The sequence below is a fragment of the Dipodomys merriami genome, unplaced genomic scaffold (genome assembly GCF_024711535.1).
Source record: "Dipodomys merriami isolate MVZ:Mamm:240054 unplaced genomic scaffold, mDipMer1.0.p SCAF_25, whole genome shotgun sequence".
NCBI lineage: Eukaryota > Metazoa > Chordata > Mammalia > Rodentia > Heteromyidae > Dipodomys > Dipodomys merriami.
Window position 1 is genome coordinate 6,406,940 of NW_027203937.1, and position 26,891 is coordinate 6,433,830.

Sequence of the window (26,891 nt, forward strand, 5' to 3'; positions counted from 1 at the left end):
AAAAGAAACAGAAGGTCTAGCCCTAACTAGCAAGTGCTAGATCCCAGTCTGCCCTCCTTCCCCGTATATATATATATATATATATATATATATATATATATATATATATATATATATATATATATATATATATATATATATGTGTATATATATATTATATATATATATACATATATATATGTATATATATGAGGGCAGATGTTAAAAGCCTTTTTGGTTATTGAAACCATTCTAAATGCTTGTATCCACTTATAGCTGCAGCTTGTAATGATCAAAACTTAGTTACAGTAGTGACTATCTTGGGTGTATTATTAATGTTTCCAGTTTGGTAGCGTGGATTTTTTTTTAAAGGAACCCTTTAATTCTTTAGCCCTTCTAATTCATAATTTATTGTGATAGGTAGAATTCTGCTTCAATAAAAGTAATGGATGGCTGGGATATGGCTCAGTGGCAAAGCAGTTGCCTAGCAAGTGTGATGTCCTAGGTGTATCTAAAAAGAAAAGACCAAATATATAAATATAACAGTTAAAGTAATGGGAGGCTGGGAAGATGGTTCAGTGGTAGAGTGCTTGCCTTGCAGGCATGAGGCCTTGGGTTTGATTCCTCAGCATCACATAAGCAGAAAAAGCCAGAAGTGGCACTGTGGCTCAGGTGGTAGAGCGATGGCCTTGAGCTGAAGAGCTGAGGGACAATGCCCAGGTCCAGAGTTCAGGTCCCACGACCGACAAAAAAAAAAATAAAGGAAATGCAGGTAGGCAGCTTTGGATCACAGAACTTTTTTTGCCTTTTAAATTTTACATATGGATATTTTTCCCTCTGGTTGTAAAATATACAAACAGGAAATTCAGAAAAGAAGAAATCACTCAGGAATCTACTATAAACACTTTGGCATATTCCCTTTCCTGTACATAGATTATACTTGGTGTAATTTTTTTTACAGCTGCTTGGTAGAGAATATGTTTTATGTGCCTGTTGAAAGAAATAATCTTTCCACCCTGGTGATCATGGGGTGACATGTCACAGCCAGATCGCCCTCCCATCTAAGAAGTCATCTTTCACAAGTCATCTTCATTTTGTGAAAACTTGAAAATATTCCAGTTTATTTAAAATCATTGGCAGTTCTTTTTAAAGCAGGCTGGAAGCCTATTTTACTTATAAAGCTATCTTTTGTAAATTGTGTTTTTATATAATTCTAAGATAAATTTCCTTAACAGAAAAAGTCACTTTGCAAAGAATAGTAACGATATGCTCATGATGGCACATTTTTCTTGGTTCATTCCTGTAGCAACTAGTATGCTTTATAAGAAACCTTCTTAGACCTATGTTATCCTGTAGTCCTGTAGTCATATACCCACATTGCAGGTACTCAAAAGCTTCTAATGGGTGGTAGCCAACATTACTACCAGTGCAGGTATAAACCGTTACCATAGAAAGTTCTGTTGGACAATGCTGATTTAGGGGCTGTTAAAAAAGAAATGGTTTAAAGAATTGAGAAATCAGATCACTTCAAAGATTTAAACCATCAAAGGAAATGAATCCATTAGTATATTTCAGACAGCACAATCAGGAGCAGTAAATATGAATTCCAAGTGCTATGTTAGACTACATATATGTATGAATGTTGGATACAGAGGGTTTATTGGCTAATAAGCCAATAAAGCACAAAGCTCAAGCCTGTGAGATTATAAAGAACTGTTCTTTTATTGATGGAGGCTTCAAGAGAGTCGGCTTAAGTCTTATACAGTGTTTCAGATGAGATAGGTACTTAATGTGAAGAAGTGGATGAAACGAGGAAGAGACACTATTGGGCAAACTAGAGAAATTAGTGTTTTGTTTTTTTGTTTGCTTATGCTTGCCTCACTTAGTGCTCTGCCATTCATTTACATCACCAGGCCTCCTGTTTGCCTTGGGTAGTCCTTACTACTGTGTTGCCCTGTGTAGTAGCCTTTTGTTGTAGAGTCACAGAATTATATACACTTCATTTGATAATTTAAAATCTTTGTATTTTCAACAGAGACAGGCTATTTTTACCAATTTATTTTACTTGTTTTAAGTCATTTTTAGGTTAGGATCAGGTAACTGAAGAGCCTTTATGAGTAGTTTATATTGTCTAGATCCAAGGTATGCTGCAAATGCAGTCTGAAGTAAAATGGGAAATAACATTTTTCTAAAGACAGGCTTAGAAATCTTGATCCAGTAAGTTAAGATGTTTGCTTTATCTGGTAGCAGCGCTGATCCATACCTAGGAGAAAACATTGAGATACTTTACTACAAAAAGACTATCAAGTAGCAAACCTATATATAAAATATATTTAATCCTATAAGTTTTAAGGTAAAATTTATTTTATCTATTTAAAGATAATGCCACTCTCAATGCCTGTTCTAAAAGCTGTCCTGTTTTCTTTTGCCCTGTTGTTCACCCATGGAAGGTCTGACAGAAGAGTTCAACAGTGAATAACCAGAATTACTTCAGAATAACAGGCTTATAGATAGATTAGGGATATGATTTGTCTTGAATATAAGTGTTGAAATTTAAAAATCTTAACAAAATATCATGCTAGGCAAAGCACTTACTTGCCCGTTTATAGTGAGCATTCAGTGCACAGATTAGCTTAGTTTTGAACTATACCGAGGCATTTTAACTTGATAAAATTAGATTCTTTTTTTAGAAACCTATCTTAACTACTGATCATTCTGATCAAAAATCCTGGGCTGGGAAGGTGGCTCAGTGGTAGAGTGCTTGCCTTGCATGCATGAGGCCCTGGGTTCCATTCCTCAGCACCACATAAGCAGAAAATGCTGGAAGTGGCGCTGTAGTGGCAGAGGGCTAGCCTTGAGCTGAAGAGCTGAGGGACAGTGCCTAGGCCCAGAGTTCGGCAAAAATTTAAAAAAAAAAAAAAAAGCTTTTGGCCTAAATGCCTTACAAAAAGAAAATACATTTGCTGTTTTAAGTTCTGAGTTTTCTATGTATTTGTATACAATGTAGATTTTTAATGATTATGAGAAAACAATCTTACCTGGCTGCTAGACCACCATTTACAGGAATAGCCAAGATAATAGGGTACAGACTACCCACAACTAAACCAATCAGTCCACCCCGTGTCACAGTACAGGTTTCACAACTCAAATCACCTAGGAAATAAATCTGTTAGCTCTAGAAGTAGTGGTCATGACAGTTGCCACTGTCAAACATTACTTAAAGGATCCGAAGTCCATTTAACTTTCAGATATTTTATTTTCAGGCAGTAAAGCAGCAAATGGAATTCTGCACCTCCCTGTTTACAATATAGTTCTTGTACAGACTTAAAGTGGGCAAATCCATGGATTTGACCCCCAGTATCCAGACAAATAAAAAAGTGCATGTGTAACCTAAAACAGCCAGGAAAAAAAACAACACCTGATAAATAACACCTCAGGAAAAAGAATGTCTAGTTGGTTTTGGATTGGGTTATAATCATCTCAAGGTACAGGTAGCATCTAGCTTTCTGTCCTTGTTTTGTATCAGCAGACTTAGGCTAGTCTTTTCACTATTCAGTGTACTTGGCAATAACTTGGATCATCAAATTTTTCCTGACTTAGGGGATTCAAACATACTAATTGAATTAATCAAACCTGGAGCAGCATTTAACAGAGATACACTACTGTTTTCAGCCTTGTATTTTAAATGATTAATCAAAGGATTTTTAAAAATGTACTCAAGCATTTAGCACATCTTAAAGTTCTCTAAGTTAAATCTACTATTTGAATACATGCATGTAGTACTTTAAGAAGCTAATAGTTTAATCCACCCCCAAAATTTTCCCCTTTGAAGAACTTCTCTATTGTGTATGTCAGTATTTAAAAACAAAATTTTAAAAATAAAACCACTCATACACAATGTTTCAAAATACTTCTGAGGGCTTTGAGGAAGATACTTCATGGAAAGTAATTAGAATTGCTATGTACATTTTATTTGTTTGGTAAATCATTGTATTATGAATTGTGTCACATAACAGCCTCATGAGATTTAGTCTTATCAAATAACCACATTATATAGCATGTTGCTACTATATATTAATATTTAAGTATTAACTAAATCAAACTCTTGGGTGATAGTGAAATAGAACTTACCTGTACTCAAAGGTAAACTTACAAAACCTTTGTAAGCCACATTAGCTGTCAAAAATGGGATCACTGCCATTGGTAAGCCAGATGCCACTGGAGCCTTTGTAACATGCAAGACACGTCGAAAAAGACTATTAGCTATTAGACCACAAAAAGCAGCATTAAGTCCAACGTATGTTGATCCATATTCAAGGACATTCCTAAGAAGGTGAGAAAATAATTTTTTGTTATGTTTGGCTAAGGTCTCCAATTCTGGAATACATTACAGAATTTGCCAAGACTTTGGGAAAAACATGTCTATTCTTTAATAACCCCACAGGACCTAATGGTAAATCATTATATTTAGGCCAGATTCTTACTCTAAAAAGCTTTCGAATTTGGTCAGTATTTAAGGATACAGAGAGAGTTTGCTAAATGTGTTTTATGATGTTTGCAAAGGATATTGATACAGAGAATTTCCCCCAACTATGCCATCAGAAGCAGCTTGTTAAGAATGAGTTGGATGGCTCTCTTCTGAGTTCCCACAATATCCACTCAGTACTTCTCCAGTGCATCTATAAGGTGGTAAGGACCTTATAGAGATTTACAAGTGACGCTTTACCCTCTACTCTGATTTATAAATAGACAATAGATACAAAGATGTGCTTAACTTAGTTTCCGTTTAACTCCACAACGTGTTGTGTTAACACAAAGTGTTTTACCTAAAGATTCAGTCTCAGGAATGAGCTATTGAGAAAGTATTCAAATTCAAGTGAGACCTTGCTAGACCTTACTTGATATGAGAGTAAAGTGAAATGAAGTTTAATCCAGTGTATTTGTGAATTTAGAGCCCTGTTCAGTATATTCTTTAGTTTTGGGGAAAAAAAACTATCACTGAATATTAGAAATATAATAATTATTTTTACAACTTGTATTGCACCTGTAGTGCAATTCACCCTCTTAAAGTTTTTATTACTCATAATTAGCCAGACCAAGCCCCATGATAACTTCTGAAGTTTATACTCACTGAAATTTTTTCTCAGACTCCCAGTAAACTCTGTACATTGTATAATTATGAATACTTTGTATTTATAATAACGTTTGTCATTTCAATCATTGAGAGCCTATTACATGCAGCAGACTTGGTAAATGTATAAAAAATTACCCCCTACCTTCAAGATTTGCATAGTTTATTAGTATTGGAGAAGAGACAATATAATAGCAATCTATAGAAATGGTTCAGGAACTTAGAGTACAAATGATATTTAAAGAGTGAAGAGAGCTGAGCACCAGTGGCTCACACCTGTAATCCTAGCTACTTAGGAGGCTGAGATCTCAGGATTGAAGTTCAAAGCCAGCCCCAGCAGGAAAGTCCATGAGACTCTTATCTCCAATAAACCCTAGAAAACTGGGAGTGGCGCTGTGGCTCAAGCAGTAGCGTGCTCCCCTTGAGCTGAAGAGTGCAGGGACAGCGCCCACGCCCAAAGTTCAAGTCCTTCCCTCCTCCCCCCCCAAAAAAAAGACAGCCTAGAAAACATACTAAATAATCATGGAAAATGTAAATGTGAAAGGCCTGTGCTTTTAATGGAGATTAAGGGAAAGAGAAGCAATTAGTCTAAATTATTTATTTTATCCTTATTAAAAACCATGTGAGGTATGTACTACTGTCCCAACTTTATAGAAACAACTCAGAAATAACAAAAATAAATAATCCAACTGGAATCTGAAGAACACACTTCGTTATCTCCCAGCAACGTTTTAATTTCCTGTAAGACTTGAAGTTTTTAGTAACTAATTCATTTAGGACAAAATTGTCATTACCACCCCCTCTAATTTTCAAGGAAGTTCTACTCAACTACCATGGAGGTTCTTTTTTGGCAAGACATACAGGAAAAAAGCAGACACTTTAAATAAAAAGTTCATGCACTTCAAAATATACCAAGTTACTGTTAATCATATTTAATAGTCTGACAATGAAATAAGGGATGAGGATTAAAAAGACAAGACATAAATGAACAGAAATTGGAACAAGGAAAAAATAATAGGGCATTGTTACATGCCCTGATTCGGTGCAATGTTTGAAAGCAATTTATTATCTCCAAGTTAAATCTTTACTTTCCAGGTCTAGGTCATTTCCTAATGCTCTCTTCTAATTTGGTGAAAGTACCAAAGAGGAAGCTTTCCTGTCTTCAAGGCTGCTGTCATCTAATTCATTCTTTACATTCATCTTTATAGCTTCCTGCCTTTCAAGTTTCAAGCAACACGGGGTATTCTTTCATTTGTATTAGGAAGATAAGTTTATGCATGTGGGGGAGGGGGATTGGTGGTGGTGATGACTATAGATAACTTCTCTCCCTTGTTGAGGCAGTGACAGTAAGATTGCAATTAGTATAGTTTTCACACCTGAAGATAGGAAAATAATTCCAAAATACATATCAAATCCTTTCCCTTTCATCTCAATGTGATGTGTGCAACCCTCTTTGCTTACCAGGATTAGTATGCTACTTTGATTGTCTTCCTCTTTCTTTTCTACCTTAAATCTAGTCTCCAAAAGGCAGCATTAACATTCATTAGAAAAACTAGTTGGATTGCATTTTCCTGCTTGAAATTCTTCAGTTTCTTATGTCCATTTGCCTTATGCTTCAGTAACACTGAGTCATTAACTATGAGAAACCCTTCAGCCTAGGAATAGGTAATCCCTTCTGAAACAATGCCCTTCCCTCTTTCTAGGCTATCTCCTTTTCATCCTTTAGAAGCATCATCCATTTCATTTGAAATGTAACTTAGTCAGATTTACTGGTTGTCAAGGAGAACTAACAGCATTTTGTGGAAGTACACTGTGATTGCATGTGATTGTCTGAAAATTTCGGTATATTTCCTTATTTCCTTGAAGATCTTATGGTTTGGGTGGTACTATAATTTAAACTCAGGGCCTTATGCTTGCTCAGCTGGTGCTCTACCTCTTGAGCCTCACCTCCAAACCTGATTTCTGTTGGTTATTTTTCTACCCCAGCTGTCCTTGAACTGTGATCCAGTATCTCATCCTCCCGAGTAGCTAGGATTATAGTGTTAGCCACTAGTGCTTGGTTCTTAGTAGTATCTTTTTTTTTTTTCCCCAGTCCTGGGGCTTGAACTCAGGGCCTTAGCATTGTCCCTAGACTTCTTTTGCTCAAGGCTAGCCACTTGAGCTACAGTACCACTTCTGGCTTTTTCTGTTTATGTGGTACTGATGAATCCAACCCAGGGCTTCATGCATGGTAGGCAAGCACTCAACCATTAAGCCACATTCCCAGCCCCTTAAAAATCTTTAGCCATGGTCTAATTTCTCTGGCATTCACTTTCTAGTCACAGGTCTGGGTACTTTTTACACAGGTAAGCATACTAATAGAAAAGAATTTAGAAATAAGAAATGAATTGGGAAAGTTTAAGTTTTTAAGTTTTATTATTCAAATAGGCCCATAAATATTTACATGTATGTGGAAAAGCTAAATTATCATGCAATTATATACATCTAGAGACACCTAGCCTCAACTTCCAAAAGTAGCTATGCAGTGTAGGGCAAAATGATTAATCTCTAAGCCTGTTTCCTCAAGAGAAGGGCCACCTGTGGGTGATTCACACTTGTAATCCTAGCTTCTCAGGAGAATGACCAAGGTTTGAATAGACTTCAACTTCAGTAAACCATCAAAATTCCATACTGGAGGTGTGGTCAATGATAGAATGCCAACCATGAGCAACAAAATCAAGTGAGAACATGAGACTGTTAAGTTCAAGATCTGTTACCCCAATACCTTCCCCCTCTAAAAAGAAGAGAAAAAAAAAAGAAAGGGGCTTAGTTTCTTGTTATCCTCTGTTATAAGCCACATAAACAAGATAATGATGAAAATCTATCTGTTGAAAGCTATTTTACAATTAGGAGATCCTAGGGCTAGAGCATGGCTTAAGTAGTAGAACACTTGGCTATGATGTGCAATGCCCAGAGTTTAAATGTCAGTAACAAAAGAAAAAAAAGTTTAAGGGGTCTTACCTATCTGCTTCTGGAAGTTGGTTAATTTTTCTGGTTATGATATCAAAAACTAAGTTTTCCTTGAGAGTATCATCTGGTTTATGATCCATCTTGAACCTTTAGAAACATGAAAACATTTTTCAAATCCACAGAAAAAAATTTTTAATAGCTTTCTGAAGACTAAATAGTTAAGAAAGGACTGCAGATTAAGTTCATGATTTGAAAATCTACACACGAAAGAACCCCCCCATGCACTAAAAATAAATGAAAATAGTGATAATAATGAAACAGCAAAATATGAGAAATAATTTTTTTGAGAGGACTGGAAATGTGACTCAAGTATTTCAGCACTAGCTATGAGTGGAAAAGTGAATTGTGTACAATGCCCTGAGTACCAAGACACAAAATTTTAGGAAATACAGAATATTTTTACAATCCCCCCAAATCTCTTGAACAATTAAAAAATAACACTAAACAGAAGACAGAAAATTAACATTAATGTTGGTAACTTGTGTTTATCTACAGATACAAAGACAAGGAAATGTATGAGGAAATGTTTGCAACTTACAATAGTTAACATCCAGAACATATACAGAACAGCCAACAGAAAACACTTTGTGTATTTGTGTGTGATAATGGGGAATCCTGGGTTTGAACAGCACTCTGCTTTGGAACTCTATTATAGTTATGCCCCAGCCCTTTCTATTTTGTTAAGATAGGGTCTGTAATTTTGTGTGGTCTGGCCTTGAGCTTGAATCCTGCCCCTGCCTCCCAAGTAGCTAGGATTACTAGGCATTGTACCACCATAGCCAGCTGGGAAATATTTTAACAAGCACTTCTCAAAAAAAGGAACGTCAAACTGCCAATAAATGTGGAAGAATCTCAACTTCAACACAACTGGGAAAATAAAATCACAATGAGGTAAATTTTCTACTAAACAGCCAAACAAAAATTCTAAAGTTTTACAGGTAACTTGATTGTAGATGAGTAAGAAAAAGGAAACATAACATTGTAAAAATCATTCTTGGCTGGCTGAACAGAACTGTATGTGGTTAAGTTACCAATAGTTTCCTTGATCTCTGCACTGGACAGGATGAATGTCAAGAGTAGGGGAATGGTGAATGAGTTTTAAAATAAAGATTGGGTTAGCTAAACAACACTTTCAAGCTAACAGTTTTAGAAAAGCAAAGGTTGCAGCGATTCAGGCTTGTAATCCCATCACTTAAGAGGCTGAGGCAGGAGGATAAAGAGTTCAAGGCTAGCCTGGGCTACTCAGCAGAACCCTGTCTCAAAAAATACAGTTTAGAAAAGGGAGGGAGGGAGGTGTGAAAATATAATTTGTATGCACTTAACTGTACCTATCTATGGAATTATCACAATGAACCCTCCTCCTATATGCTAATTAAAAAAAATAAAAGCTAGGCGTTTGTTGGGAATCTTGAGATCTGGAGGATGACAAGGTTCAAGGCTAGCCTCGGCAGACAAGTTGACTTGATCCTATCTCCAAAATAACCAGTAAAAAAAGCAAGGAAAAAGGAGGTTCAAGTAGTAAAGCAACCAACCTAGCAAGTTCAAGGCCTTGAGTTCAAACTGTATTATTGCCAAAATAATAAAGCCAGAATTAAAAACAAAACAAGCATAAAACAAAGTTACAGGATAACATAGTTTTTTTTTTTTTTTTTGTCAGTCATGGGGCCTCAACTCTGGGCGCTGTCCCTCAGCTCTTCAGCTCAAGGCTAACGCTCTACCTTGAGCCACAGTGCCAATTCTGGCCTTTTCTGCTTATATTGGGCTGAGGAATCGAACCCAGGGCCTCATGCATACAAGGCAAGCGCTCTACCACTGAACCACCTTCCCAGCCTCAATAACATAGCTTTATGAATCGGATTAGTCTGCTACAAGATCATAGCATTACTTTAACAAATATTTACATATAAAGGTAATTTGGAGAATGTTGAATCACTGAAATTCAGCGTATTGATGTAAATTTACCCAAGAAGCTGGGCTGCTGGTGGCTCACGCCTGTAATCCAGCCTACTCAGGAGATTGACGTCCTAGGATCGCGGGTTTAAAGCAAGCCTGATCAGGAAAGTCCTTGAAACACATCTCCAATTAACTAGCACAAAGTAGTAGCACTATGGCTCAAACTGGTAGGGCGCCAGCCTTGAGCAGAAGAGCCCAGTGGCCAGGCCACATCAAGCCCAACGACTGACAAAAAAAAAAGGACAAATTTGGGTCAGGTGTCCAGGACTTAAAAGTTGAGGGTTTTGATTTCGACAGTGATAGAGAAAATCCACGCTACATAAATGAGGTGGAGGAATAGGTATTTAATCAAACTCAAATATGTCGTCATGAATAAGTCAGAAATTTTCTTTAAAGTGTCGGGCCCAGTACTATTATCACCTTTCTGTTTCATGCTCTGAAAACTGGTGAAGTGAAATACGTTTCTACACTGTTTCTCTTAAAACTCACCCTTAATTCCCTAAGAGTGCAGAGTAGCACTGGTAGAATTGTACTGATTGTATTAATTGTACTAATTCCCTATTAGAACAACCCCAACTTTACTGCAAACATTTCAGTAGGTTTTTGAATGACCTTATTACTAAAACATTCAGAGACAGGTAACAAGTAGGACTGCGTACTGAATCTGGCCTGGTCACCCTTTAAATGCAGTTATCCTTGGGATTAAATCCAGTCATTTAAATACAAGGTCTTTCCTTCTAGAATGGAGAACAGAGGGTCAGCCAGCACGGTGGGTCCACCTCCCCTCCTCCCTCGTTTCATTCCTGATCGCCGGTGGACTATATCGCCACACGTTTCTTCTTCATCTCTTTTCCCAGAAAGACACTACCTCCCAGCAGCCGGCTCCGGGTTTCCTCCTGGGCCGCTCGGGTCTCACTACCACCTTTGCTCCATTTGCCTGGGCGCAGCCATCTTTAGCTGACACGTCACTCTGCGCGATCTCCACTTCCGGTTAGGCTTCCGGCGTGCTGCGCGGCGAGGGAGGGAGCAGTCCTTTCAACCCCTGCCCGGGACCGGGCTTGGAGAAAATGCGGTATTTTGCATATAAACTGCGTGGCCCCAAACGCTACTATTTCGCTGCAAATCTTCTTGGGCACACTACTTCTGGCCAGTGGAGTCCAGCTCCTGAGGTTGGCCCGATGTGTACGCTGGCTCAGAAGAAGTCGTAAAGGAGGGGGGCTCCACTGTTGTTCTCTCTTCTCTTCCCCCCCCCCCCAACCTTTTAAAGCTCTCGCTTCCGTGTTAGGATCTGATTGATTGTCCAAATATAACGAGCAATTTGAGCAAAACTTTTTTTTTTTTTTCCAGTCCTGGGGCTTGAACTCAGGGTCTGGGCACTATTCCTGAGCTGCTTTTGCACAAGGCTAGCACTCTACCACTTGGGCCACAGCACCACTTCCAGTCTTTTCTGTGTGCATGCTAGGCAAGCACTCTACCACTAAGCCACGTTCCCAGCCCACAACCAAACTTATTTGTAAATATTTTTATAGTTATAAGTGTGATGAACAGAGGGGTTACACTTACACAGACAAATGACATTTAACTTTTTTCTTATTATAAGTGATGTGCAGGGGGGTTACAGTTACATAGGTCAGGGAAAGAATATGTTAATACTTCTTGTATAATGTCACCCTTTCCCTCCCGCTCTCCCAGTTTTTCCCTCCTGTCCTCACCTACAAATTGTATTGTTCATTTTCAACATAGAGAAAACCAACTTTTAAGGCAGAAGAAAGACAAACTTAAAAGTCCCAAGATGAAATAGATCAATACAGGGCACCACTGGGCATCACTATTAAGAATCCTTGTAAGTTTCCATACACATTGTACAAGGCAGAGATTACAAAAGTTTCCTCTTAAGATTAAAATATAAATTACTACAATTATTTAATGACTTTTTATGAATTTGAATAAAACCCTGCATAATCTGGCTTCAAGATGACTCCAAAATCACCTTGAGCCATTTAATACTCATTGTACTTGTTTGCATTGTACTTGATTTTCATCTCTTAACTCTTAAGGGTTTTTAACATTACAGCCATGCCGCTTTGCCTGGACCACTCTCCATCCCTAGATTTCACCTGGCGGGTGTCTCATTTTTCAAATCTCTGATTTTTCTAAGCAAACCTTGACCATTCTAAATTCTGTTAACCTCTCTATCCTGTTTCTTTCAAGGAATTAATGTATTTTCCTTATCAAATATTTCATGAAACTATCTATGGACTTTCTCACATGATAGTGAGATACATAAAAACAATTGTAATTGTGTATTTTATGCTGTTTTTGAGATGTACAGGGAACAGTTTGGGACATCTGTTTTGAATAGCCAAAATCCTTTCAAGAGAACAGCTAGTTCATGGGAGGCAATTCACAATGGTATTGCTATATCTTTTGTGACTTGAGCTTTACTTCAAGAGTGTTTACATAGGGCTGGGAAGGTGTCTCAGTGGTAGAGCGCTTGCCTTGTATGCATGAGGCCCTGGGTTCCATTCCTCAGCAACACATAAGCAGAGAAAAAGAGCCGGAAGTGGTGCTGTGGCTCAAGTTGTAGAGCACTAGCCTTGAGGTGAAGAGCTGAGGGACAGCACCCAGGCCCAGAGTTCAGGCCCCACGACTGGACCCAAAAAAAAGAAAAAAAAAGTGTTTACATAGTGATCTTTTAAGTTTCATATTGTCCTTCCCTTTGAGTCAGAGGACAGTTTTGTTTTCAAAATAGGGTAATAAACTGCCTCTTCCTTAAAAACAAAGTTTGAAAAGTTTGTTTCTAGTCCCCGTGTAAATTTAAGGTTCACCTTTTCTTCAGCTACCACATAGATACCCCTGTGTAGCCCTCACCTAGGCCTACCTCATTACCTCTGTGTTGGGACTTGAGTGGACAGATGAAGCAATGCAAACCTGAATGCTCATTCTGCATGCCTTTTAGAGATCATTTTCTTATCACTGGTTGAAATAGTGGAAGTGTAGCACGTCTGCTGCCATCACATTGCAACTTAGGGAATATTCATCACTTGATTCAAAACTATACATTACAGTACAATAGCCACGAACCATATGTGGCTATTGACCACAAGAGTGAGGAATGGAAGACACTACATGAAAGGAAATGTACTCCATTACTTGACTCCTGTCATTGTAATCTCTCTGTAGATCATGTTTCTAATAACAATAAAGTAAATAAAAAGGAACATAGTCCAAATTGGGATTTGCTGTAAGTAGATGACATGCACTATATTTTGAGTATTTAGTACCAAACTTTTAAGTCTATATATTGAAATGATTATAGTTTAAACAAAAATATTAAGTTTAATGGAATTATTAAAATGAATATATTCTTGCTTTTTAGGTAGAGCTACTAGAAATGTAATAGTATAGTAGTATAGGGCTTGCATATTACATTTCTATTGGACAGTGCTGATTTAGAAGCTATATCTAAGCTTTGTTAGGTAAATAATAGGCATAACACTTCAAAAATTTAATTTTTCATCCTCCAAAATTTCTGAGTAACTGGTAATAGTATGTCATTGTATTCAGTATATATCTATCTTAGGATTGACAGACTTTTAGACTCCATGCCAAGAAAGTCTATGATTGCAGTTTTGAAACTTGGACAGATATGTGTGTGTATATACACACATAAAGGTTTATTTTCACAAAAGTAATCATTGAAAATCAGTTTCCTTTTACTTACATTGCTTTCCATTCAAGATTTGAAGAAAACTCCCCAAGTATTCTGCTCACTAGGATGGATTTCTAGTGGGGCTTCATTATATCTGTTTGTATTTAATTATGTAGAAACTGCAAAACCAACAATGGGTAGAGAAGAATGGGCAGTAAGGTTGAATGGGTTTAAAAAAATGAAAACAGTTTGGAGTATGGAATAGCTTAAATGCCCAGGCTAAGAATCTGAATAATCTGAATCTGCTCTCTTTTATTTGCTTTTCTTGCAGTTGAGACATTAGTTATTAATGGTGGGACTGATATAATCATAGTTGTATTTCAGTAAGACTCACATGGCATAGAAAAATGGAGGCAATATGAGAGATGAAGATTAAATGTTTTCAAATTAAAAAACTCAAAAGACATAAATTAAAAATAGTACGGTGCCAGAGGCTCATGCCTATAGTCCTAGTTACTCAGGAGGCTAAGATCTGAAGTTCACAGCCAGCTTGGGCAGGAAGTTTATGAGACTCTTAGGTCCACTTAATCACCAACAGGCTAGAAGTGGAGCTGTGGTCAAGTGGCAGCACTAGCTTTGAGTGAGAAGCTAAGGGACAGAGCCTCGACCCTGAGTTCAACTCACAGTACCAGAACATGTGTGTGTGATCTCTTGATCAGGTACTGTTCCTGAGCTCTTTTTGCCCAAGGCTAGAGCTCTACCACGTTGAGCAGCAGTACCACTTCTGGTTTTCTGGTGGTTAATTGGAGATTAAGAGTCACAGGGACTTTTCTTCTGGGACTGGCTTTGAACTGTGATCCTCAGAACTCAGGCTCCTAAGTAGTTAGGATTACAGGTGTGATTCACCAGTACCTGACTGGAAGTGAACTTTCAATCTCACAGATCCTACTTGTGTCCTCCTTCCAAGTTATCCTCCATATGTTGGGAATATGTTATTTCAAACAATGTAGCTGAACTTTGGGTTGTTCACAGAAAGAGATAGAATATAGCTATAAATTAGGAATCTGTAATGCACTAGAGAAACAATCTACTTACACCAGAAAAAAACAAAACAGAAAAACCCAATTTGTCATATCCTATTTTTTGTTATTAAAAATGAATGCATTTTTTGATTTTGTAAATGTTTGAAAAACTAAGAAAGAGGTAATTGCAGCTTCTTAGCAAAAAAATATTTTTTCTAGCAAAAAATATTGGCACACAGCTAATCCAAATCAGAGAAAATGGAATGTGACTACTTGTTACTACTACCTATACTACTACCACAGTCAAGAAATATTTCATATTTTTAAAAAAATACTCAGAAAATAAGGACTTGCAACTGCTGGAGATGATAGATTCTGTTGTCAATTATAATGATAAACTGGACAAACTAATGATGTTTTTCTACTTCCTGGGGCTCATCTTGATAAATATTACTTTATATGATCAGACGCACAGAGCCATTACTCCTTTGTGTTTCTCCTCTAAAAGTATCCTTCTTTGGTTTCCCTGTGTGTCAATGCCTAGGGTCCTGTATAATTGATACTTTTTTTTCAAGTCACCAGGAAGAGAGAAATGTAAATTTTTTGTTTTTCTACGTGTTTTTTTTTTTTTTTTTTTTTTTTAGCACTGCTGGGGGACCCAACCTAGAGCCTTATGCGTGGCAGGTAAGCAACTACCACCATGCTATGTTCTCAACCAGAGGTATATAATTCTTGAGAAGAAGGGGAAAGTGCTGAGTGAGACCACATTTATCTGGACATTTTTTACCCCTGAGGGCATTACTTAGCTTTTGTGTTATATGGGAAATAAAGTACTCCTAGAAAGCCATATTCTTTTCATTGTAAATATTTTGATATTAAAGATTGAGAATTTTAGAAAAACTAGAAATGGAAAGGCAGTGTGACCTAAGGAGAAAAGCTATTAGGAGGGGAAAATGAAACACATATGTTTTATAATAACATTTATTCAATTGTTACGTATTTATCAAGTATCTGACATATACCATACAAACAAAATAGAAACAGGAATTACTTTTCATTTTTTCAGCAATGGCTATGTCTTCATCATGAAAAAAAAAATCAGTCTACTGAGTTAGCCTCCATCCACTGTTTGGTTAATCTACATATAGTTTTTAAGTGTGCTTTCATATATTGCATAATGTCGTAGACCATTAATTAGTCCAAAACATGTCTGAAAGATCAGAGGAATTACCATTAGTTTAATTTCTGTTTGACAAAGAAGCACCCAGTGAAGTAAAACTCTTCCTTTTGGTGGCAGTGGAACAGTATGGTACCTAAAAATGAAGAAGAATTAACCATGTCTTCTGGATGCCAAGTCTATCAAAAGTTAATTCATTTCTCCTAAAATGATAATTTCCACTATAGATCTAGCATGCAGATACAGTACAAAAAAAAGTTAGCTAAACTATTGTTTCAATTAGAATGTATAAATGCCTAAAGAATAAGAAGTTTATTAACTTACAAAAAGAAAAGAAAAAAAAGAAAGGAATAAAGGAATGGACAGAGACTTACTTGACTGCCAGTCGTCCATTTTTAGAAAAAGCCAAAGCACTGGGATGTAATATACCACATACTATACTAACCAGCAAACTTCTCAGGACGCAATTTTCCTTGCTTATGTTACCTAGAAAAAGAAAATTTTATTTTCCTCTACAATTCAGGATAAGAGGACTAGAGATGTGGTAAAAGTGGTAGAGCTTCAGTGAGAAAAAAAAAAATTAAGGATAAGAACTCTTTTTTTGGGGGGAGGGGGGAGGTCTGGTCATGGGGCCTGAACTCTGGGCCTGGGTACTATCCCTCAGCTCTTCAGCTCAAGGCTAGCACTCTACCACTTGAGCCACAGCACCACTTCCGGCTTTTTTCTTTTTGCTTATGTGGTGCTGAGGAATCGAACCCAGGGCCTCAGGCATGCAAGGCAAGCGTTCTACCTCTGAGCCACCTTCCCAGCCCAGGATAAGAACTCTTAAGGTAATATTGCCTCACAAAGTCTCAAAAGTTCTTTGTACTATCCTTAATCACAGTGAAACAATATAAAGAATATTAGAAATTCAGTCTATGGCTTAAGAGACATAAAGCATCTTTAAAAAATTCTTCCAGCTGGGCATTGTGGCTCATGCCTGTAATCCTAGGTACTCAGGAGGCTGAGATCTGAGGATCACAGTTCAAAGCCAGTCTAGGCAGGAAAAGTCCGTGAGACTCTTATCTCGAATAAACCACTCAAGACCCCCATCACCAACAGCAGCAACAACAACAACAAAATTCTTCCAATTTACTTTAGCTGAAGGAGAGTTACCACTTATGTGTGCTTATAAAAATTATTTAATAACTAGCAGATGAGTACCTAATTCTCCGTTTATACATGTACTGTCTACTATGGCTCAGGTAAGTCATAGTGCTAGAATAGTACATATAAGAAACTTCTTAGTCAATTTACTAGGAAAGAAAGACATTAGAAAAATATTTAAAAGATAATCGTTAAGTGGGCACAATGCTTTGGAGGTAAAGTGTAATAGAATGTACCTAGAAATTTACAATGAGGAATTAAGGTTTCCATGGAGATAGGATGTTTAGGCAAGGACCTGAAGAATGAACAAGGACTAGAGGCTCCATCAGTAACTACTTGTGAAAATAAAGGTAAGGTGAGGAGACAAGGAATAACATTAGAAGTCCATAATATGCTGGACACTGTGTTAGGCATTTAGCATAGAGCACCTTTAAATTTTCAACAATCATGACGTAAGTACTGTAAATTCTAATTCGTGTATGAGACAATCCAAACTCAGAGTTTAAATGAATTGCCCAATGTCACAGAACTTCAATGATGGAAGTAGGATCTGAAATTGTGTACAAAGTATCTCAGAACCTGTTTTGTCAGTATATTATATTGTTTCCCAGTACTTAAACATGCGCCAGTGTTGGTTGTTTAACTGTGAAAGAAGAACAATACTTTTAGCCTTACCTGATCAAATGTGGATCAAATATAAAAATATGTGAAGTACTGTGTAACTTAAGTTTACTGTAAGTAATTAAAATTAATGTAATTGAAACTGTCAAAAATATAGTGAAGATACTTGTAAGGAGTAAATATACAAATATAAGAGATTATCAGTAGCATATTAGTTAATGGTTACTTGAACATAACCACTGTTTTTTTTTTTGGTCAGTTGTGGGGCTTGAACTCTGGGCCTAGGCGCTAACCCTGAGCTCTTCAGCTCAAGATGAGAGTTCTACCACTTGAGCCACAGCATCACTTCTGGTTTTATGGTGGAGGTAAGAGTCTCATGGACTTTCCTGCCCAGGCTGGCTTTGAACCATGATCCTCAGATCTCAGCCTCCTGAGAAATAAACACTTTATGTAAAAAGTTTCAGTTTACCTGAACACAAAGCATCAGTTACAAGGAGCTTGTAAGTAACTACTGAAGATAAAAATGGAAGTGTAGCCAATGATGAATATGTCTTCAAAGTATCATAATTGACTTTCAAGCAGCTTCTGAAGACCAAGTTTGCTGATATTCCAGAGATGCTAGCTGTTGTTCCAAGCAGGATTGTTCCATTTATATTTAAGGCCCTAGTAGGGCAAGCACAGAGAAAATTAGGTTTAATATAATTGGACAAATATATCTTTTCTTCAGTAGTAACTTGCTATTATATATTTACTCATTATAAAATAATTCTTGAGCATTCTCTACATAAAAGATACTTTTATAAGTGATAAAGATGGGGAAGTAAAAAGCAGAAAGAAAAAATAATCCCCCCCATCTTGGAAGTTGCATTCTGTGGGAGAACATGATTCTCCCACAGAATACTTAGAATTCTTTTGTGGCCACAAAATAATTTTTTTTTTTTTTCAGTTGTGGGGCTTGAACTCTGGGCCTGGGCGCTGACCCTGAGCTCTTGGGCTCAAGGTGAGCACTCTACTGCTTAAGCCACAGCACCACTTCCGGTTTTCTGGTAGTTAATTGGAGATAAGAGTCTCATGGACTTTCTGCTGGAGCTGGCTTTGAACTGTGATCCTCAGATCTTAGCCTCCTGAGTAGCTAGGATTACAGGGTGAGCCACTGGTACCCAGCTGAATATAAATATATTTAATTGCACCCAAATTGTGTAAGATATTTTTCCCTCCAAGAAAATCTTCCCTGTTATTAAGAATTGTTTAATTGTACCTAGAAAAAATTGTTTACAATTGGTTATACTGTCTACAAAATATGCTAGTCCATTTAAAATAATGTCCATGATTTACAAAACCTTACCCAAAGATGTGGTAGATCTAGTTTTACTTATTCTGACTGATACTTAAATCCAGAAGTTCTGAAGTTTAAGATCAACTATACTTTGACTTTACTCTTGAGTTCTATGAATTTAGACCCAAAATAGTAATGAACTTACACTTACACCATGGAATCTGTATTCCTTTTTTACTATACTCTACTGTACCTGAAACAATCAATCTGAAAGTGACTTCAATCATAATTTCTCAGTACAATACAAATACCTGTAAAAATGGTTTTATTCTAATTATTTGGAATTTAGAAAAAAAATACCTGGCTAATTGGTTGAGTTGGAGTCTAACTCTTTGCCTAGCTGGCCATGACCCACAATCCTCCTAATTACCTCTTGAGCAGCTGGAATTACCTGTAGGTATGACTACTCCTGGCTCTCTTCTTGTTTTATCTTTAAACATGCATTCTTCATATAGCCATCTCAATAGAGTTAATAGTTTCTTAGATAATTCTCAGCAACCATGGTCAGTCAAAACTTGTGCAAATTAAGTTGAGTATGCCTCTTACTTTTCTTTTCTAAGTGATTCAATTTTTTTTTCTATGATATCCATGACTGTTGGTCTTCTAAGTTTTGCATCTCTTAGGGAAGGAGTTGGATGACCAGGTGGGTATACTGCTATCTTGGTGTCCTGGAAAACACAAAATTCTATGCTTTAATATATTTTAAGCAAAGGATTCATTAAACATTTACTGAACTCTTATCTGCTAGACAGTGGCTTCTTTTATTTTTGGCGGGTCGTGGGGCTTGAACTCTGGGTTTGGGTGCTGTCCCTGAGCTCTTCAGCTCAAGGCTAGTGCTCTACCACTTGAGCCACAGCGCCACTCCCAGTTTTCTGGTAGGTTATTGGAGATAAGAGTCTTACATACTTTCTGCTTGGGCTGGCTTTGAACCGTGATCCTTAGATCTCAGCCTCCTAAGTAGCTAGGAGCCACCGGCACCTGGCTCTGATAGTGGCTTTCTGGATGACACAATTGGCAGGATAATGATCATCTCTGCTTTTACAGATGAGAAAACTTATGTTAACAGAGGTTGACTTGCCACCAAGACAGTAAGCTTTTGTTTTCAATAGTTTTCCTTCTTATTCCAAGACAGGGGCAAGGCCCTACCTGCTTTCTCTCGTCAGCTAAGGGGGTGGAAACACCTGCTTGTTGACAATTTGTCCTCTCTCATGGAGGCAGGAGAACAGGGAGAAAAGGAGAACAGGGAAAAAAAATCTGTTCTCTCTTTAGATGGAGACTGTTCCCACCTGGGAAGAGGCAGTGAATTATCGCTACCTTGGTTGATATTAAGTTATACATTCAGTTTTCCAGCAGTGTCTGAGGTGAAAGCTGGTCTTTGTGAGGAATAGCTCTATATCAGGCTGAACTCATGGCACTAGGCTCCAGGGTTGGAGGCACATGTGTCCCAAGTATGAGCTACACATAATTGCCAATACTGAGGAACAATACATTGTATTGTATTAAAAACAAACAAACAATGAGACTCCCCTCAAAAAAGTTTCAAAATGATGCTTTCTGAATTCTTTTTCTCTAGGTAAGATCCTTGGGTCTTTGTAGTTTTTTTTTTTTGTTGGTTGTGGGCCTTGAACTCTGGGCTTGGGTGCTGCCCCTGCCCTCTTCAGCTCAAGGTGAGCGCTCTACCACTTGAGCCACAGCACCACTTCCGGTTTTCTAGTGGTTTATTGGAGATAAGAGTCTCATGGACTTTTCTGCCCCGGTTGGCTTTGAACTGTGATCCTCAGATCTCGGCCTCCTGAGTAGCTAGGATTATAGGTGTGAGCCACCAGCGCCCAGCTTTTGTAAAGTTTTAATAACATTTTAAAAGTCTTTTAGCATTCTGTTACAATGAAGTTAAAAAGCTGTTTAACCTGTGTGTCAGTGGCTCAAACCTCCAATTCTAGCTGAGTGGAAGCTAAGAGGAGCATGATTCGAAACCAACCCTGGCAGAGTCCATCAGACTCATATTAAAAAAGCTGGAAAGAGAACTATGACTGCAGTAATAGAGCGTAGTCTTGAGTGAAAAAGCTAATGAATAAATCCCAGGCACTAGTACACACTAGTACACACACACCCATTTCCCCCCCCCCCCACGTTTTGTTCTGTCATTTAAACAAGAAATGGATGTTTCTTATGAATCCAAATTTGTGGTTGCAAATGTTTATTTACTACATTGATAAGAGCAAGATTGATGTAAAATTCAGTTTATTTCTTTTAGTCTATATTCTCCAATCAATTAATAAAAAAATGGCTAATCACAAATCATACCTATCTCAATTTTAGCAATATTTACAGTCAAGGTCAGTTCAGGAAATCTTATGCAAGAAATTAGAGTATATTAATCACAATGAACATAAAAGACAGTATCAAAGGTTCTCAATCTTCAGTGTGAGAAAGTATGGTAAGAGACATTTATTTAAAATGCACCCTGAGATTTGTGGATTTAACAGAGGCAAAATGAAGCCTAGAATCTGCATTTTATTATCAGCAATGGATTCTGAAGTTGTTGATGAACACCACTTGAATATCACTGTGATGAGAATTAAGCTTAATGAGTATTAAGAAAATAACTCTAATGAAAGACAGCACAGAGGATCATGTGCTCACAGGAGGCATGTGTTCTTCTGAGCTTTAAGATATATAATGAGTAACAATAGGCAAGTTTCCCTGCACTACTGTACTCAAGCCAGTTCGTTTTTCCTAAAGTATTTGGGAGAACAGAGGAACAAAAGATATTTTACAACTTGCAATTTTTTATTTTTAAAGTGTAGACTTTTTTTTTTGCTTCTCCTTAACATCCAAGTGGAAAGTGGAAATGAGGTGACAGGAATAGTTAAAGGGGATTTTCTAAGGGAGATTATTTAACTATGTGTACTATGCAGGCAGATATCAAAAGCACGATTAAACAGAAACCTTACATATTTTCTCTGCCGTTAGCAATTCATTCAAATCCTCTCTGAAAAGAAAACATCTAGGTGTAGTATTTTGTAACCTATTTAGTGTACACCCTCATTTCTCTAGAGGACAAAGAACAAACACACTCTATCCAGGGTTACAATTACAGGACAAAAAATACCAAATGTCAAATAATACTAAAATAATGAAAACAAGATAGCAAAAAGTTGAGCGCGGCCGGGTGCCGGTGGCTCACACCTGTAATCCTAGCTATTCAGTAGGCTGAGATCTGAGGATCACGGTTCAAAGCCAGCCCGGGCAGGAAAATCCACGAGACTCTGATATCCAATAAACCATCAGAAAACCGGAAGTGACGCTGTGGCTCAAGTGGTAGAGCGCTCGCCCTTGAGCTGGAGAGCTGAGGGAAGGTGCCCAGCCCCAGAGTTGAGCCCCAAGACCGACAAAATAGGGGGGAAAAAAAAAAGGTTGAGTGCCTCGTCTTTTTGCAAAGCATTGTTAAACAATCAACTGCCTTCATCACACTTCCCTTACTGAACCAGACAGACAAGTAACTTTCACAAGTTCCTAGTTTACTGTTTGGGAACAGAACGCAACGTAGTGTCCCCCCGCTAGGTTCTCTAGGGCTAAACGACACCCCGTGCTCTCAGAAGAACCTTACTAGGCACTGACCTGTAAACATTTTGTTATGATCTGTACTTCCTCTAACATTACTGACTCCGAGGTGCTTACACCCGTCCGTGTGGGCAGGTGTGTAGATGGTTTCCGGCTGCGCTGAATTTCACATGTGTTATTGCACGTTCTACCGAGCACCCGGTCGGTGTAGGCCAGGGAACCGTGACCCTACAACCCAGACGCGGGCGCGGGCCAGGAAACCCCACCCGGCGGGAGGAAGGCTCCCTGGAGGAGGGACAATCAGAAGCACATCTCAAAGAGGAGCATCTGAGGCGGGTGGAGGGGATGGGAACCTGGCGGTATTACCAACTCAAGACTACGCCTGCCGCAAGTCTGGAAGTAAGAGAAGGTAAAGCAGACAATCAAGACGAGGCTCTGCCTCTTCGCAAGCCAACTGGGGCCCTAACTGCCCTGGAGAGGCTCGGAGCGAGCAATTCGCGTGAAACCGTCTCAGAACACTTTGAAATCACAACCCAGACCACCCCGGCTGTCCGCCTACCTCGGGCCCGCCGTCTCTCACCGGAACCATACCTGCGTCGTCCGGCTTAGCGCCGGCGACGGGCTTGAGCGCCGCCATCTTGACGCCTCACGTGACCGGCGAGTGGGCGGGGATCCAGAACGCTGGGGGCGGGGGATGGGGGGGTGGGGCTGGCGGTCCGCTCGCAACTGCCCTCAGCAACCAGGCCCGCCCCTGTCCAGTTGAAAGCCGCGCCCTCCATCCCGGCTAAGATTGGGCGCGTCGTCCAGAAATGACAGCCGTTCATTGGCTCCGAGGTAGCGCCCAGCCTCCCGTGGGCCCGCCCCCTTTCGTGCCGTGGGCCCGCCCCCTCCGCTCCCCGAATCTTCCCTCCGGGCATCTGTCAGGCCGCCCGGTCGGCTCGCCAGCTGAGGAGAAGTGGGGGTGTTGGAACCATGGGTACGCGGCTGTGCGCCTCTCCTTCCCTCAGGGCCGCTGCGTTCGCTGGGCATGGCAGCCGGTCCCTTTCAGTGGTTGAGGGCGCTGGCCTCTCGGTGTCCAGGTGTTAAGGAAGCCTCTCTGGGCTCGCAAGTGCCTCCGAGCCTCCACCTGCCGCCCCAGCGCGGGAAGGGCCGCCCTGGCCGGCCTCCCTGCCCCAGCCCACGAGTCCCGCGCGCCCGGCCTCCCCTCCCCAAACCCTCGACTCCCCCGCGTTCCCGGTCCCCCGTCCCCGGCCCTCGAGTCCCCCGGCGCCCTGTCCTGGTCGCCCGCGGGAAGGGCCGGGGTAGACATCCGCACCCACCTCCGTTTCTCCAGAAGACCCCCCGCAACCGCCCGGGCTTGGGGCCGGGGGAGGGTGCCGCCGGGGAGGCCTGGCGCGCTGTGGTGTCCGTTCAGTGCCCAGCTGTGTCTCCCAGCCTGGCCACCCCCGACCCCTCCGGTCTCCACCACGTCTGAGAGAAGCCAGCTCCGAGAGTTATATAATTTCTAGTGCTGCTGTTTCTCTCCGCCTGAGGAAACACTTCCTCGCGTGGAGGGAGCAGGACGTTTTCAGGGCTCTTCTAGATAAGATTGGGGTGTGGGCAAGCGCAGAGAAATGCCTTTTCTGCAGGAGGAAGGTGGGTAGTTAGTTGGGAGAGAGACGGAGAGAAAAAGGTGGATGTGGACCCCAGACAGTTGCACTACCGCTTGGGAAATCTCGGAGCGTTTGCCTAGCCTTGGCGTTGCATGCCTAACACTACTACAGCGTCTCTGAGAAAACACCTTCGGGCAAGGTTTGGTTTCTGATCTCCCACGGTCTCAGTGTGTTTGCTCGCGGATAGAAAGCTGCTTGGATGTGAAGAGATGGCAGTGATGTGAAGGACTCCAGTGTGAAGAAATCTGCTTCGCCAATTCATCCTGCATCAAGTGCCCACTGAGTAGCACTGTCCCTTTAATGTCTCCATGCCAAGGGATTGCTTTCCTTCTTTCCAATCCTCTCGGGTAATGCATGGGAGGATCAGAATCATAGGGGGCATTAAGGATCAAGCCTTCGGGGCTTGGACCGAGCAGAAGAAAAATATGAAAGTGACAGCAAGCTGGATCCTGTTTCATTGAGGGGGTGAGAGCTGGACCTTCTGGTCTATTACATAGAAAGAGGCCTTTCAACCTGTATTCTGCCCCCTGAAAACTGTTCAAACTCATGCACCTTTCTGAAGAGACCAGAGTCAAAATTTTTTTTAAATATTTTTTTGTGAAGGGGAGTGGGAGGAGTTCAACTTTTTTTCTGTAAAACAAGGCTTTTTAATCATCGACCAGTTCATATTTGGATTTGATAATGTATAAAGTAATGAGACAGCTGTTGAAATTTGGGTTGTGCCCAATTGAATTGCTCATTGAACTTCCAAAAGTGTTGCTGTCTGAAGAGGAGTGTTAGTCCTGATTAACTCTCTCACCCTTTATAAAAATGGAAAACAAAGTTATATTTCTCTAAACTCTATGGGCAGTGTAAAAAGTTTAGCTATGGAAAAAATGCATCATTGTTTTCTTTATCTGAAATAGAAGACACAGCCCTGGGTATCAAAACTGAACAGTGTGCAACAGTTACCTGGCACTTGGTCTCAATCCAACTGCATCAAACAGAGACTTGAGAAGAGATATTGAATCCTGTGGCAGCGGAAACACCCAAGAATGCCAGTCAAGAAGAAAGGTGGGCTATGAGGTTCCTATGTAATGTATGCTTTTCTTTGGTTTTGTTATTTGTAACTTACATTGTATTCCTTTGGAGAGTGAAATATTTTTTCCCCTTGGGTTGAGGAAATGTGTTTTGTAATATCTTTTCAATAATATTTTGGTATAGTAAAATGAAATACTTAATTGTAGATATTTGAGACTTTACGAGACAGGCTGCCTATATCACTATGTGTAATAGGGATAGATTCTCTACTGTAGCTTTGGAATCTTTTACTTGTTTTCTTAGCTTGTTAAAGTTTAACAGGTCTAAACAGTCTTAAAAAAGAAACTTGTATGATGGACCTTCTTCCTATGGACTTAATATGTATTGGGCTAATGGCATGGCTACAAAAGACATCAAAGTACTTTTGTTTTCATCAGATAAAATTTATGATTTATATTTTGATAAAAAATTCATATTTGGGTTTAATTAAGATTTATGTAAATCTTTAGGGATAGAGCAAAACTTTGGTCATTTCTGTTTTCTGAGATGCATGCATTATTCAATAACATGATTGGCAAGCTCTCCAAATGAGGCAAGTGCTTATTTTTTTCTTCCCTGCATTAACTTTTATTACTTGGAATTGAAAAAAAAAATCCACTATATACATCATACCTTAGGGCTTTAATGTAGCTGAGATATACCCAGGTTTACTTTATTGGAAAGAAGTGTGGTGAAATCAGATTTTGAAAATCTGATACTGAAGATGAGATTAATGATAGTTTCTGGAATCAAAATTTATAACATCCTTGAACTCTACTATTTTACATTAATATAGATTCAAATGTCCATCCAGTTATGTGAATTCCTACAATATTAACATAAAGCCTAACTTAAAAGTGAAAAGCCTAACTTGTAGGTGAAAATTCAACACTTACACTTGTGGATTTAGAAGATGCATTGAGGAGAATTATAGTCACTGGGATGCTCTTATCCAAACTGCACAGATGGACAATAATATTGAATAAATTTGAAACTTGTAGCAATGTATTTTTTGCGCAGTTAGATTTAAGTTTAGAATTGTTCCTTTCCTCACTATTTCCAAAATACTATCAAGAGAAGTAAACTTCCTTTGAGATTTTAGAGCCACACCTGTCCAGATTTGACACAATTAGCTTATTGGGAGGATGAATTTGGACTATAGCCAATAAATGTTTTCTTGATTTGTTTGGTTAATGTGTGTCTTTATCATTGTTACCATTTCTCTAGATAGTTCTTTGGATTACCTTATTAACTTGAAATAATAATTAAACATACTTGGGGGAAGGCAGGTGGGGGAAAGAGTGAGAAAGGTAAAAAGGAAAAGAGGAAAGAGGAGAGAGAAAGGGAATATAAAGGTTGTGAGAAGGAAGAGGGGGAAGCACAATTGATATGTATGCATAACTTAACTAAGAGTGAACTTAAAAGAGAGTGAACTTAAGGGTTCTCAAACCAATTGGCTGCATTAAAAAAATTATCATGTTTAAGAGAACTGATAGAAATTGCTGAAAAATTATTGAAAATTAATACTTCATGAGAAAGTATTATAGAGATTTTATCTCTTTCCTTCTCTTATTCTCCTTTTTCTTTCTC

The 26,891-nt window shown here is 39.0% G+C and overlaps 2 protein-coding genes across 11 annotated transcripts in view; one reads left to right on the plus strand and one right to left on the minus strand.

Annotated features, from left to right (window-relative positions):
• Nucleotides 1-1,677: 1,677 nt before the first annotated feature.
• Nucleotides 1,678-23,242, minus strand: LOC138836340 (transmembrane protein 126A-like). Of its 5 annotated transcripts, none has more exons than XM_070034854.1 (8): nt 23,150-23,242; nt 19,573-19,694; nt 18,160-18,353; nt 16,298-16,409; nt 8,111-8,206; nt 4,111-4,304; nt 3,018-3,132; nt 1,678-2,242 (listed from the first exon to the last, which is right to left on the minus strand). In XM_070034854.1, exons 1-8 carry the CDS (start codon nt 23,225-23,227, stop codon nt 2,050-2,052), a joined length of 1,104 nt encoding a protein of 367 aa, XP_069890955.1. In that variant the 5' UTR covers nt 23,228-23,242; the 3' UTR covers nt 1,678-2,049. The 5 variants fall into 5 exon arrangements, with proteins under 5 accessions (XP_069890955.1, XP_069890956.1, XP_069890959.1 ...); XM_070034855.1 differs by lacking the exon at nt 23,150-23,242 and adding an exon at nt 22,648-22,847; XM_070034856.1 differs by lacking the exon at nt 3,018-3,132 and having other exon boundaries at nt 2,109-2,242.
• Nucleotides 23,243-23,331: 89 nt separating this feature from the next.
• Nucleotides 23,332-26,891, plus strand: part of Dlg2 (discs large MAGUK scaffold protein 2) — a 2,075,786-nt gene continuing 2,072,226 nt past the window's right edge. For 2 of the 6 annotated variants that reach the window (XM_070034863.1, XM_070034868.1), the window contains exon 1: nt 24,079-25,295. In XM_070034863.1, coding sequence (XP_069890964.1) covers nt 25,277-25,295 — 19 coding nt within the window. In that variant the 5' untranslated portion in view covers nt 24,079-25,276. Of the gene's footprint in view, nt 23,425-23,530; nt 23,567-24,073; nt 25,296-26,891 lie in introns of those variants that run through there. The other 4 variants (XM_070034861.1, XM_070034862.1, XM_070034867.1 and 1 more) reach the window with 4 other exon arrangements.

Excerpts from the sequence above, each read along its gene's own strand:
- LOC138836340 (XM_070034854.1), bottom strand. The coding sequence starts at position 23,227 with ATGGCGGCGCTCAAGCCCGTCGCCGGCGCTAAGCCGGACGACGCAGGT. Across the intron at positions 19,695-23,149 it reads TGAGAGACGGCGGGCCCGAG|GACACCAAGATAGCAGTATA; the intron begins GTAGGCGGACAG and ends TGTGTTTTCCAG. Across the intron at positions 3,133-4,110 it reads AAGTTTACCTTTGAGTACAG|GTGATTTGAGTTGTGAAACC; the intron begins GTAAGTTCTATT and ends TTTATTTCCTAG.